The sequence below is a fragment of the Ursus maritimus genome, unplaced genomic scaffold, assembly GCF_017311325.1.
Source record: "Ursus maritimus isolate PB19 unplaced genomic scaffold, ASM1731132v1 scaffold_11, whole genome shotgun sequence".
NCBI classification, from domain to species: domain Eukaryota; kingdom Metazoa; phylum Chordata; class Mammalia; order Carnivora; family Ursidae; genus Ursus; species Ursus maritimus.
Window position 1 is genome coordinate 14949588 of NW_024423453.1, and position 14505 is coordinate 14964092.

Here is a 14505-nt window from a genome sequence, read left to right on the forward strand (position 1 = left end):
CCTTCCGAAGGTCATTAGTAGTCCAACACTTCACAGTGCCTGGGTCATCTGCCTCACTTCCTCTCATCACAGAGGTATTTCATAATCTCGCGTCACCACAAGAAGAAGGCTGAGTACAGTACAATGAGACATTTTGGGAGAGACCGCATTCACATAACTTTTATTCCAGTATATTGTTACAATTGTTCTAGTTTGGTATTTGTTATTGTTGTTAAGAGTAGGCTGAATAGGCAAATAGGTGCCAAAATAGGGAAACCCACAGAAACAGAAAGAAGGTGGGTGGTTTCCAGAGGCTAGGAAAGGGCATGGTAGAGAGTGACTACTAATGAATACAAGGTTTTGACTTGGTGTAATGAAAATATTCTGAGATTAGACACTGGCGATGGTTGCACAATTTTGTGAATATACGAGAAACTATTGAATTTCATACTTTTAAATGGTAAATTTTATGCTATGTGAAGTGCCTTGCAAAAAAAAATCTAGGTGTCTTAGAGCAAAGGCAATTTTTTTTTTGCTACGCATTAATAAAAAAGAATTATTTTACTGTTATGAAAATGAACCAAATCTAACTCTCTACACACCTCGTTAAAGAATTTCTTCCCCTTCTCAGCCAGAAAGAAGTTATGTATGTCAAGTGTTTCAGTTCCCAGAAATAATATCTTGGAATAAGCGAGTTCTTAAAAAAATTTCAGAGGTAGAATGAGCAAGCAAGGAAGCTACTATCAATGGAATGAATAAGTGTTTTCATAGGCATCATGGTGTTGGTACATTTACATAAATGTTTTCTTAACACTTACAACAACATGATATTTTATTACTTATATTTATGTATTATATTACTATAATTATATAATTATTTATATATGTTTATTTATTACATTTGTTATAATCACAGAGAATGCAAGAAAGTCTACACAGTAAGATGTAAGCTAGAAAGAGTTGATCCAAGAAGTCCCAATTGGAAGAGTGTCAGTCTTAATTTGAAGATCAAACAATCATGCATAAACCATAAGGGGAAAATACTTCAGAAAAATCTTGAACAGAATAACAGAAAAATAACTGAAATTACTAGAAGATAAACACACACACACACAGACACACACACAACACAATACAACACAACACAACACAACACAACACAACACATCCAGAGAAATTTTCAGGGCATAGAAGCTCAATATTCCACAAATCATCTTTTGACTAAAAAGCATTAAATTCTTTTAGAAAATATGTCTGGTCGTTTAAGGCCTTTTTCCTTTCAATTTATGGTCAGTTCTATCGCAGCTTATTCCTGAGTCCTACTCACCACCACCTCCAGCATAGTCCTCCTCCTCTGATTCCAAAACAGCTGATTTCTCTGTAGTAGGTGTATGGTTCTCTTCAACTTGCCCATTTTACCTGAAATTTTTCTCCCTTTCTTATACCAGGGCAGGCTATAAGCTCCCAGAGTGAGCATTTGTTTTGTGTTGCATGCCTAACGTTTTAACCAGTATAGGCACTTAATAAATACATACTAAATTAATGAATATATATAAAGAACAACTTCACTGTTTTGGTAAAGTGATACAAATTCCAACATCAAGCACAATTGTAATTTAAATCTACTTGCATTCTAATACCAAATATAAATGGCTTTAAATATTTATTATACTTACCATTGTATTTTTTCCAGAAGTGAGGCAATAAAAATATATATAACATGAGAAAAGTAGTACTTCAATTTTAGTGGGCAAAATAAGAATATCTACTTTTGTTTTAAGTCTTGAATTTTACACTCTCAATGATCTGTAAAAATAAGGAAATCATCAGATAAAAAACCCAAAACAGCTATTGGAAATAAAAAATTTCTTGAATTATTCCAATTTAAGTTATTCATTTACCTAGATTCTTTTATTTTTATTATGAAGCCCAACTCTCTATTTTTTTAACAAAAGAAAGTTTATAGTATGCCTCTTTTATTTTCATTTAATTATGTGTCTACTTTTTTATTGTTATAGTTGTTTGTTTGTTTGTTTGTTTGTTTGTTTTAGAAAATCATGTTCCTGGAAAAACTTAGTTCTAATTGAGTAGGCATTTAAATTAAATCTACACAATAAGGTACACATTCCCATAACCATAAATATAAATACATTTAATATTTGCAGATGGAGTACCAGTGACTCAATGTTTAAACTAGTTTCTTGCCAACCTAGCGAAATAGAGACTCTGTAGTTAAGAGTTAATTTTATTAATTTTGTTTTATTTAAAACAAATAAATTAATATGATATTCTTTAGCTGGTTCTCTCCCCCAGTAAATAGTAACTTCTTGGATGTGATTCAACCATATAGTCTTATCCTATTCCTCTTGTGACACAAGCATGTACTGATGAAAGACCAGCTAAGGATGAGGATGTCATCCATAACCATGGAAACACAAAACTTTAATCAGTTCTTGGGCAATCTTAAGAGCTAACATTTCTCCTACAGAATGTTGAAAGCCTCAGTGAGATTCCAGTCTCAGAGGACCTTATTACCAGCAAGGTAAGAACTTCAAAAGAGAAAAACACTGTCTTCCTTTTCCACCCAAGGAAGTGATGAGGAAGAGGTCGTGTCCAGAGGCTCAGCCACACCAAATTTTCAACAAGAGCGATGATATCAGACAACACAAAATCTCATCTACTCACAGAAATCTACCCTACCAATGTTCTCTGTGCCACATTGCATACTTCCCACCCTCCTCCTGTAGCAACCCCTATTATTTGTGTCTGATGACAGAGGGAGAACCTTTCATATCTACTCAAAGAAAATCAGTTCTTTTCCTCCTTACTGTTTTCTCCTTTCTCATTATTTTTTTCTGTTATTAAAAATAGAACAGCTGTTATATTTTCAAGAAAATACCTCTTATTTTAGTGTTCCTTTTGTGTTCACCTTCTCTGTTGATCTGAATTCCCTAGACAACCCCATTGACTCTTTGGCATCATTAGAAAATTTTATTAGACCATGCCACTTGGATTGACCACCAACCAGTGCAATCTAACTTTAATCTGGCCTACCTGCTCACTCCGAAACACTTTCAATCATCCCTTATTGACACATTCTCCATAGTTGGCTGTTCTGGACCATTTCCACACAATTTAACCCTCCAAGCACTATTCCTTTACTCACAGTACATGTCTTTGCTTTAAAACAAATCTTATTAGATTTTTAATAGGATTCTCCCTCATCACAATCAGGAATCTTTCTTTGCACTACTTCTCTTATCTAGAACATTTTTTCTTCCCCAGACCATTCTAACCCCACAACTTGTCTAAATATTTCAAATTTCAGCTCTTGTTGTCTTACCGTCTCCTTGACTATTTCAGGACCTTCTCTAAATTTCCATAGTAATATTTGTATCTCTTCTTTGACACATATTTTGCTGTCTAGCATTGTCTTTTCTTGTACATATTCTGTCTTCTTGAGTAACAATAAACATAAAGGCAGAAATCATAACATAACTCCAATTACGGTGTCTCAGAGTTCCATTTAAAAAGGCTGCATTTTAAAGTATAAACAATTATTTTACAGGCATAAATATGTAAGTTTTTGCACATTTTATAAATTTTTGCTTTATCATGTTCTCAAAAGTTTTGAAAATGGCTAATTAGTAAAGTTATGTGTATCTGCTTGTTTTCAAGCTGGTGAGTTAGTTTTGGTCAAAGCCCATTCTATGGACTAATAACTAATGAGTAGAGCTATCTTATAAATGCAAGTTTGGCATACAGAAGTCACTCAATAAATATATATTGGACGGATAGATAAATGGGTAGAATAAAAATGTGGTGACTTCATTCTCACTGGAAAAAGGAATTCAGTTGACATTGTGATAAAATGTCCAAGGTTACTTGAGTGGGAGAGGAGTAAACAAGGATAGAATAGTCTAAGTTGGGGCGCTAGCAACTCTGCCCCTTGAGGGACAGACTCTTTATAAACTCACAAAGAGGGCAGCACCTGGATGCAGCCCCTCGTCAGGCCTCCTGCATATTACCAGCCAAGATCTCTAACATTTTGAGAGGGAATAAGAACACACAGAGTAAATTAAGGAGACATCTGAAAAACACAGCTGCTATTAGAGGATGAAGGACGAATAAGCAATCTATGTAGTCATGCAAAATAAATGGAATGAGGAAATCAAGAATCTAAAATAAGCATAACAGGGGCACCTGGGTGGCTTAGTTGAGCATGTAACTCTTGATTTCGGCTCAGGTCATGATCTTAGGGTCATGAGATTGAGCCCCGCATTGGGCTCTGTGCTCAGCACTCAACACTGAGTCTGCTTGAGATTCTCTCTCTCTCTCTCTCTTTCTCCCTCTACCCCTCCCCCTGTTCATACACGTTCTCTCTCATAAATAAATAAATAAATAAATAAATAAATAAAATCTTTAAAAATATCCTTTAAGAAATGCTACAGAGCTCCCTTATACTTCAATTAAAAAATTTTTTAATCTTAAGGAGGATTCTGGTGATATGAAAAAGAAATTGACAGTTACAATGAAAAATCAAGTGGATATGCTCAGTATGAAAAATATAAAATTTGAAATAAAATATCATAAGCCAGGATCAAAAGGCAGGGTAGACACAGAAAAATAACAAGTTGTTGAGCAAGAATATCACATTAAGAAATTCTCCCAGAAGACATCAAGGAAGTTTAAAGAGATGAAAAATATCATTAATGAAAAAATTGAGTGAAATGGAGAGTAGAAGTAGAAGTGTGAAATCCATAGAATAGAAAGTCTGGAAGAAAAAATAAAAATAAAGAGAGGGAAGGAAGTATTTCCAGAAATAACAACTCGAGCTTTCCAAAAATAAAGATGAGAAACCTCAGACTGAAAGTACTCAGAGTACCAAAGGACAAAAACTACACATCTAAATACACGGAGGTAAAATCCTATAGGATCTACGTCAAAGAGCAAATTCTAAAAGATGCCAAAGAGAAAGAAGATATCTCGGACTGACATCGAAATTCTAAACAGCTACATTGAAATGAAACAAAACATCACAGATTTAGAGGAAGTGAATGAAATGAACTGAGAACTTAGACTTTTATGTCTACCTAACCACCGTTTAAATATGAACACAAGACTAAAGATGGTCAGGCGTTCACGTACTGGATATTTTCTGTTTGTCCACCCAGAATCATTCACCCTGCATCAGTCTGCTCCATGCCTGGATGAAGGAGGCTCCCTTGCCTCTCAACTGTGTTTGGGGAATGGAGACCACTTGCAGATCACAGGGAGCATGAGTCAGGTTAGTGCATTTGTGCTCATGGCACCTGCTATGAGGAGGAGCATGGCTGGCTTACACCTCCACCCACGGTCACAGCTACAATAGGTGACTCCCTACACACAGCACTTTCACTGTCTCTCGATTTCTTCTTTTTCTCCTCCGGTTCTTCCTCTTCTTCCTCCTTCTCATCCTCCTCCATCTTTTTGTCTGCCCTTGAGGCCTAGGGATGGGAACACTGCCTTGCTATAATTAGCACCTGGTACTGCATCAACCCTTCTGTTTTTCTGTACCCTGCTCACTCCTTTTTTTTTTTTTTTTTAAGATTTTATTTATTTATTTTACAGAGATAGAGACAGCCAGCGAGAGAGGGAACACAAGCAGGGGGAGCGGGAGAGGAAGAAGCAGGCTCATAGCGGAGGAGCCTGATGTGGGGCTCGATCCCATGACGACGGGATCACGCCCTGAGCCGAAGGCAGGCGCTTAACCGCTGTGCCACCCAGGCGCCCCCCTGCTCACTCCTTTGTAAATTGTCCCTTTATTAATGTCACCTCAAATTACTCAGTTGGAATGTGCCATCTGTCTCTAGACAACGCTCTGAATGATAACCATAGCCTCAAGAGGTTTGCCATACAAACATATTTAGGAAACGCTTGTGAAAGAAATTTTTGGGGTTCCTCTTAAATATATGGAGAATAAAGATGAGTCAATATTCTATTTTTCATTTCAGCAATCTATTTTTAATTTCTTAGAGTTTTATTAGTCCAATTTTTTCCTTTTGTAGCATGATTTATTGATGGTTTTATAAAAATAGTATCTTCTTACATCTCTGTGAGAATAGTACTAATTAAATTCATTTCTAAATTTTCTTTTGCTATCTTGAATTATTTGATTATCCTAGAGTTAGTTTTCTATCTCTATCATAGTCTCATTCCTTTATTTTTCAGGGTGTTCTAAAATGTCTAACAGTCCTTTAAGGAGGCAGAAATGAGAACTGACTAAGAGCTCCGTGAATATGGGCTGATGCTGGCAAGTGGCTGGCTTTGATTAGGGTAATTGGGTGTGGAATCATTACACGAGGACACTCTGGCATTCCAGAACCCTGTGGTTTCTGCCAACAGTCACACTAACTATTATAGTTCTCCCATTTCATTCAAAAGGAAACCTGTGTATTTGTGGGTGGGGAAGGAAGTGTTAAGTACTGAGAAGTAAATGCCTTTGTTATGGCCATTTTGTACATGGTGAATAATGGGATGTACTGTCGACAAATCATCAAGGAATTCTTCCCCTTTTTACCCATCTTTTTCTCTCCCTCTCCCTCTCAGATTCCATCTAAAAGATCCCAAGTATCTCTAGGATTGTGCTGAAGAGAGTAATTCCTTCTTCTTCCTTTGGTCTTCTCTAGATATATTCTAACCTATAACTTCCTCTGTTTTTCTTCATGATTATGATGTTCATAATCAACATCTAAGTTTTGTTTTCAAGAAATTTATGGAAAATTCTCATCCACAGTAACTACCCTCTGTTTTTCATCATTGTTGTGGGTTTATACATTCTGTTACTCTTTTGTTATCATTCTGGTTGAAGTTCAGTAGGGAAAATAAATATGTTTACACAGTCTGTTATCTTAAATACAAAATTCTTTAATTATTTTTGTACCCATTCAGGCTGTGGAGTTTAGAGATAAACTGTGACACTTGAAATGCCTACTCCCTACAAAGAAGAGCTATAATTATAGGTTTCCCAGATATTCTTTTTCATTGAAATCTCCTTTTTGAAAACTGCCTTTCCCAGTTCATTGAAGATTCCTTTTAAAAATGGTTTCAGGGCACGTGGGTGGCTCAGTCAGTTAAGCAACTGACTCTTGATTTTGGCTCAGGTCATGACCTCAGGGTCATGAGATTGAGTCTTGTATGCTCAGCATTGAGCCTATTTGAGATTCTCTCTCTCTCTCTTGCTCTGCCCCTCCCCACAGCCTGTGTGCATGGACTCTCTCTCTCGCTCTCAAAAATGATGATGATGATGATGATAATGATAAAATAAAATAAATAAAATAAAATAAAATAAAATAAAATAAAAATGGTTTCTTCATATCTAGGTTTTCCTGAGTCAACACAGTTTTGTAAACATAGCAACAGCCCAGGAATCTGGCATGGTGACCAGAAACCAGTGGAGTCAGCACAATATTTCACTTACTCCTGTCTTCTCAGGGTTCTAAATATACAAATTGGAGTATTTTTGTGTCATTTGATCTCATTTCTTTCTGATATTTTTTCTTTCATAGATGAATCATAATCTCAGTTCTAGAAAACAAAAATCTGGGTGAAAAAGAGCCTGAGATTTAAGCCAGTGAAGCTATGCATGTTTTTAAAGTATATATATTCACCTGATTTTACAACTTTCTTCCCCCTATTCTCTCATTTGCCAACCAACCCTCTTAAGCCTCATCTGGTTCAGAGTAGAAAGGATTTTCATGATCTTGAAAAGGAAACAGGGTGTCTGGGTCTGACACATAGCAGGAATTCCAAAAATTTTATTGAATAAGTGAATGAGAACAACGTCTAAAAAAGTGTAACCAGTCTACACTTTTTCATGGGTGGGTCTGTTTCAACATTTGAAGGACTCCTGCATTAAATTATATTGCTGCCGTGGTCAGAATAAGTTGTCCAACTAATGAATCATCGAGCCTTACATCGGAAACCGGGGATGTACTGTATGGTGACTAACATAATATAATAAAAAATCATTAAAAAAAAAAAGAATAAGTTGTCCATATATGTGTGCATCCACTTCTGGTATCTATTCTTTTGCAAGTGTTTATATGTCTATTCTTCGGCCAACACCACCGTCTTTTGATTATTGTAATTTATAATAGGTCTTCAAACAAAGTGGTATATAAGCTCTGCAACTTGGTTCTTCTTTTTAAAACATATTTGGACTTAGAAATTAGTCTTTAGTCAAGCTAGCATGCATAATGCTGATGTCCTGATCCATAACAAACTATGATAAAAGAGGTGTTTTTTTTTGTTTATGTTTTTGTTTTTTGCTTTTGTTTTTGTTTTGGTAGAGTGGAAGAAAAGCCACAGCTCTTTTTGGCATAATGATTCATAATGGAATAGAAGGCTTAGAGGTCTGAGCAGTGATGCATATCTTTTCACTGATTTTATAGACATTTTACCCAAATGCTAATGAATGGTTTTAATGACCATCTTTTTCAACCCTCTCTTGGATCCAAAGAGACATTTTCAATTCTCACTTCAAGCAGAAATTAAGGGGAAATCAGATAGAGTAAAATGAGTGACATCCCAAGGCAAAGGAAAAAAAAGGGGGAGAAAGCAGATACCTGGGTGGAGGACAAAGGGCCTAAGAGACTCAGGGGCCTGCGAAGTCAGAGGAAAGCAAAAGAAAGACCATAACCAGGGCTCCTGTTGCAAATCCACGGTGAACTCTCTCTGGGCTCATAAGCTTTGTTACAGCTTCGTCAGGACTCAGCGCCCAGACTGGACTCAGAGCTGCTTTAGCTAATTCTAACAGTTTCTCAGTAATGGATTGGACCAAACCTTTATAACAGAGTAAAAAGATTGCATGTTTAAGCGTCTCATGCTCTACCGACTGAGCGAGCCGGGCGCTAAAAGATTGCATATTTGAAGGACAACTTAAAACGTGCTCTATTTTTGTTTCTGAAATGGCATTAATGCAATGGGGGGGGGGTCTTTCATAGGATGTCTGGACATTTTAAAGTAATTACTTAAATTATAATTTAATATTTAAATGTTTTTAGATCAAGCTCTGCAATGTTTAGGAATTTTAAAAATCTCTAATCTTAATAATTAAATGTTCAGTAAGTGTTGATTTATCTGTTCTTCATTAAGTTATATTTGGAGCATGTGTACATCAAATTTAAGAAGAGTCGGATGGATATTTACTGATGAAATAAGAATAACCAAAATCGGAGAATCTGATTCATATTTAATGGCTTAATGATTTGACGGTAACTATTGTTTTGCCACAGGGTCATAACAGGAGGACGCAAACAAAACCCAAAATAAGTCCATTTCAACGCAAACCAAATCATCAGCTTTCTTTTCTTAACTTTGTTAAGAATTTTTTCTTAATACCACAGTGTTTCATTTTTGTTTCTTTATCCACGCTCGACACTCCTATAAAGTTAAATGTCTATATTTTGAAAGACCCCGATGGCCTGAGTTCTCTGGTTCCCAAAACTTAAAACTTCACAAGTGAAATACCCTGAGAATTCTTGAGCTTCTCGTCCTTCCTGGGGAAAAGAGTAAGTGCTGGAAAACTGGAGGCAGAAGAAACATGTGAGCCAAGAGACTCTGAATGGACTTTGGGAATCTCAGATGTTAAAGGGGAAGTGACAGGGCCCTGGGACACGGTCACTGGTTCCATGACATTTGAGGGTAAGAAGGGAGGACTGGAAAGAAGAGGGGTTAAGTTTAAGAGAGATTTAGGTCAGGAATATGGGTGGGGAACTCTTCTTGGCCTCGCTCTCTTGGGGGTCAGTCTTGGACACAGTAAAATCTCATGGGCTTGGAGTTGATTCTCTCTCTCATCTGCTAACTACATCAAAAAGTCCTTTTATATAACAGTCTTTTGTCCCACTTGTAAAGTAAGGGGTTTAAAAATGGAAATAGTGAGATAGATTGGCTTACGTGTCAACCTACACATGAGGATCCCAGAAATATTTTTCATTTGATTAGAGAAACCAGCTACAAACCAGGCACAGGTGGAAAGCAGGACAGGGTTGAGGGCCATTCTTGGGAAGCAAAAGGGAAAGAAAGGGGAGGCCTGGAACTTTCATTAGCCTGAGGGCGGTTTAGAGTGCAAAGTGCTGGCAGCGGCCCTGGGAGGCAGAGGAGGCACCGCCCCATCTCACAGGAAAATACAGAGGCTTATAGTGGGTCAGGGACTTGCCAGTCATCACAGCAGTGGTAGCTGGCAGGGCTGTAAGAAGCTCACACCTGGGCATCTGCCTTTAAATCTCATTCATCTGTCATTTTGTGGCTTCTCCATCTTCTTTGCCTTCATGATTATTGGACAGATCTCATTTGCAAAAGATTGTATCACCAAGCTTCAACTGTGCACTGAAAATTACATTACTGTATTCAACTATTAACTTATTCAAGAAAGAAGGTATAATTTTTAAGTTATTTTCTCATCTAATTTAGCAATACATAGAAAGTCACCTTATAGGGACGCCTGGGCAACTCAGTCGGTTAAGCACCCGACTTTTGGTTTCGGCTCAGGTCATGATCTCATGGGTCCTGAGATGGAGCTCCCCACTGGGCTCCTTGCTCAATGAGGAGTCTACTTGAGATTCTCTCCCTCTGCCTCTCCCACCCACCTCTCTCTCTAAAATAAATAAATAAATCTGAAAGAAAGAAGAAAGAAGAAAAGAAAGAAAGAAAGAAGGAAGGAAGGAAGGAAGGAAGGAAGGAAGGAAGGAAGAAAGAAAGAAAGAAGAAAGAAAGAAAGAAAGAAAGAAAGAAAGAAAGAAAGAAAGAAAGAAAGAAAGAAAGAAGTCATTTTACATTGACTGCATTGGGGGAAAAAGTACTACCCAAGAAATTTATTTCTGTCAAGTTTTTTTCTTAAATCCACTTTTATGATGGTTCACTAGAAGGATGGTTTACTAATTTTTCAAAGTTTTCATGTATATTTTTTATGAAAAAATGATTTGTTTCCTTCTTTTTATCATTCTAAGAATAAAACATTCTTCAACCTTTGCTCAAAATAATTTTCTCTTCTGATTAAGCTGTGAATGGTACTACTTATGAAGACATTGTTATAATTAGTGCCCACTGCCTAAAACATAATTCTCAAAAAGTTCAGAATTGAACAGGGCAAGATGTCATTTGAGATATTTTTTCCCCCTCTGGTTGTTCACACAATTTGACTTCAATGTTGCCATCACTGAATGCTTCTCCTTTAGTCTCCTCCACAGGATTCTCTCTCCGGGCAAACATTGCTTTTTTCTGCATCATTGTAATTCCTGTATTTCCATGTCTTCGTGCTGGAGATAAGGTTTCTTTTACTATGCAATAACAAACGGCAGATAAAAAATTTTTTTTGAAGTTTTCATTCAGAAATGCATAAACAATGGGATTACAGATGGAATTGGAAAATCCAATTATTTGCACTATAGCAAAAATCATCTTGATTGTGACATCGTCATATTCCTTTTCAAAATTGCCTGAAATAAAAAGCAATAGTCTGGAATGCGTTATGTTCTAATGAGCAGAAAGCAGAATTTCTGTTTATCCTCTGTCTTTACCGAACACTTACACTTTAACAAGGCATGATAAAAGTCTCAAGACAATTTTGGGAAGAGCCATCTGATGTCTGAAGAAACAGAAGCTCTGTGATGCGTCCTCATTCTTAGAGAGTCTTGGCTCACAAGCACAGCCCGGCGCCCAGCACACAGGAGGGAGCTTACTACCTCTCCGCTTGATTCCAAGCTTCACGTAAACTCGGGGCAGCAGTTACCATTCAAATGTTCACTTGTGTTATGGAAACACAATCACCCGAGTTATGTTAAGTCTCAGATTATCAGAGGTAATACACTGAGGGTCTGGCTGAAATCAGAGGTGTCATTAAATTCACGTGGTTCAAGTCAGTATTCTAAATCAAACCAGAGAGCACTCAGAGGATGTCACCCTTCTCCCCGTGTTTGAATGGCTTAGGGAGAACGGGAGGCATGGCATGAAAGAAGACTCAAAAACGTTTCTGTATCTTTGGTAATTATTAAAGATTTAGTCAAAGTCATACATAATTACCTACCATGTAATGATCTGGTGGTCTTGAAGACATGATAGAAACTCATTAAATGTTTGATATTTGATTACCCAAGTGGAGAGCAAAGAATTTTAATAATTCATTGTCCATTCTAACAGGAAATGAACTAGAACTTCTATCAAATGAGAATGAAAAGCACTCACTGTATTCAATCATCATGTGAACAACGTGGAAAGGTGCCCAGCACACAGCAAAGAGAGCCACCACTGTCACCATCATAATGACAGCTCGCTTCTTCTTCCTAGACCCATAAGGATACATTGTATTAGTTAACTTCTTGGCAAAACTGTCAAATTGATATCAAAGTTAGTAAATAAAGTTTGAGCCTAATCTCTCAATCATAATTCTTCAAATATTAATAAAGCTCATGACAGGTTAATTGTGGGCTGTTTCTCATCTTTTCCCATTGCTGTTACCCTCATCCCTATATTTCTCATATAATAAACATCCTTATGATGTATGCTCACGATGGCTCTAGCACTCTTCTAGATGCTTGGCATGGATTACATCATTCATCTTCTCAGTAAGCCATTTGATGGATGCAGAAACTGAGGCATGGAGAAGGTTAAGTACTTGCAAAGTCAGATGACCAGTAAAGCGTTTAAACTGTAAGGGGTAGTGTGGACTTAAAGTTAGGCAGCTTAACTTCAGTGCTCAAGCTCTTATTCACTTTACACTGAAGAGCACTCTTCTGAGGAAGTGGAAGTGCTAAATCAGTAAGTCCCAGGGTGCTCCACAACCCAGCACTCCGCGGTGACAGGGACGATTGCTTCATGCAAACTCGGCACTAGAGGTCGCTGCACACTCGAAGAAATGAGAAAATTTCATCAAACCACAAAACTCCTTATAAGGTTTTTGTTTTTGTTTGTAATAGCCATCCATGTAGATTATAAAATAAGCCATATGGACTACAATTGTGTTTTAGAATTTTTATTAAAGAATCTGATCAGAAAAGAAAGCCCTTATTATATATCAATAATGATAATTTAAAGTAAATAGCATACTCCGGTCACCAAAGGATGTTCATATATGTCTCCTGTATTTTAGCATCACTCATGGGTAGGAGGAAGTGAGGACGGGTATTCGTTAAGCTCCCTGGTACACAGGAGGACAGCAGGAGGCTTAGGAGTAAGCATGCTCACCCGCTCCATGTGGCTGATGCGTGGCGGGAAGGACACCACAGCTCTTTCCACCACATCATACTGACACGGAGATGAAAATGTAATGACTGTCTAAATTTTCTAAATTCCTACCATACCTAAAATCTCCAGAGTTTAAAGTCAGCCCAGGCCCTCAACATGAATTACAAATGGCACTTTGGCTCAATTTCCTGGGAATTCAGAGATCTCTGGCAACTGCTCCTTCCAGCATGACTAATGAGAAATATTTTAAACAGAGGTGAGTATTTCATTAAACAGACCTGGTTATTTTTGACATTTCTTTTCCATGAAGCGTTCGAAGCACTGAGCAATCCCCCACTCTTTTCTTTATCCAAAGTTCATAACCGATTTTACTGTACAGGACCAGCATCAGCATCAGAGGCAGGAGGAAGAGGAAGACCAGGATGAAGGTGGTATAGATTTTCTGGTGTGCCGGGCTGGCCCACTCTTCCAAACAGCAGACGTGTTCTTTCTCATATAAGAAGTCATACTTAATCTTTAACATAAGAACAATCCAGTTAGAGGAGCCAGAGTCAGCATCGAAAGAACAGAGCAGCCAAGTACTACTGTAAGGAACGCTGGATTTTTCAGATCCTTACGTATTCACCGCGGGCACATATTTCAAATGAGTTATATTTTTGATTGGTCTTTTGTCATGAAGTGTCATTTTTCCACTTCATTCCTTACATTTTCATGGTTTTATACTTTCTTTTCTATTTTAAATGGAATTGAGGTCAATAGCCTGTTTATTTTGTTTTAATCTTTCACCACTTTTTACCCTATGGTCATGATTTTTCAATTCGTGAAAGGGAGCTACACTCTTTGACCAGAGTATGTATCCAGTCCAGATGAAGAACATTGCTTTCCAGCTGAAGAATACACTACAACCACCAAAGTGTATGTATGAAAAAAATATTTCGTAGTGGCATGCCAGCTAGTTTAATGTTACATTATTTTGTTTCAATGGTTGAAGAGACAAATTTTGGCAAGGCATCAGATGTCTTTCAATTGATAGTACTGAAAGCTTGTATTTTGTTACCGCTGTTTCAGGTTGGAATGATCAGATTGCTTTGCAAAGATTTTAGAAAGGTAACCGATAGCTTTAAGATTCTGAGATGAATAAGAAATTGGAATTCAAACTATCGTCGGTCTACAAATATTCAGACTTATCTATAAGCCTTTGAGGTAGATATTTTACAGAAAGGAAATGTCTTTTTATTAATACTATTTCTGACAGACTCATGAGTTCAAAATATTATTAATAGCAATATTAATAATAATAGCGAA

The 14505-nt window shown here is 37.1% G+C and overlaps 1 protein-coding gene across 1 annotated transcript in view; it reads right to left on the bottom strand.

Annotated features, from left to right (window-relative positions):
* Window positions 1–11091: 11091 nt before the first annotated feature.
* The window catches only part of QRFPR (pyroglutamylated RFamide peptide receptor), a 37833-nt gene continuing 34419 nt past the window's right edge, over window positions 11092–14505 (bottom strand). The window contains exons 4-6 of the mRNA XM_008689480.2: window positions 13479–13714; window positions 12202–12299; window positions 11092–11456 (exon numbers count right to left, since the gene is read on the bottom strand). Coding sequence (XP_008687702.2) covers window positions 11092–11456; window positions 12202–12299; window positions 13479–13714 — 699 coding nt within the window. The remainder of the gene's footprint in view (window positions 11457–12201; window positions 12300–13478; window positions 13715–14505) is intronic.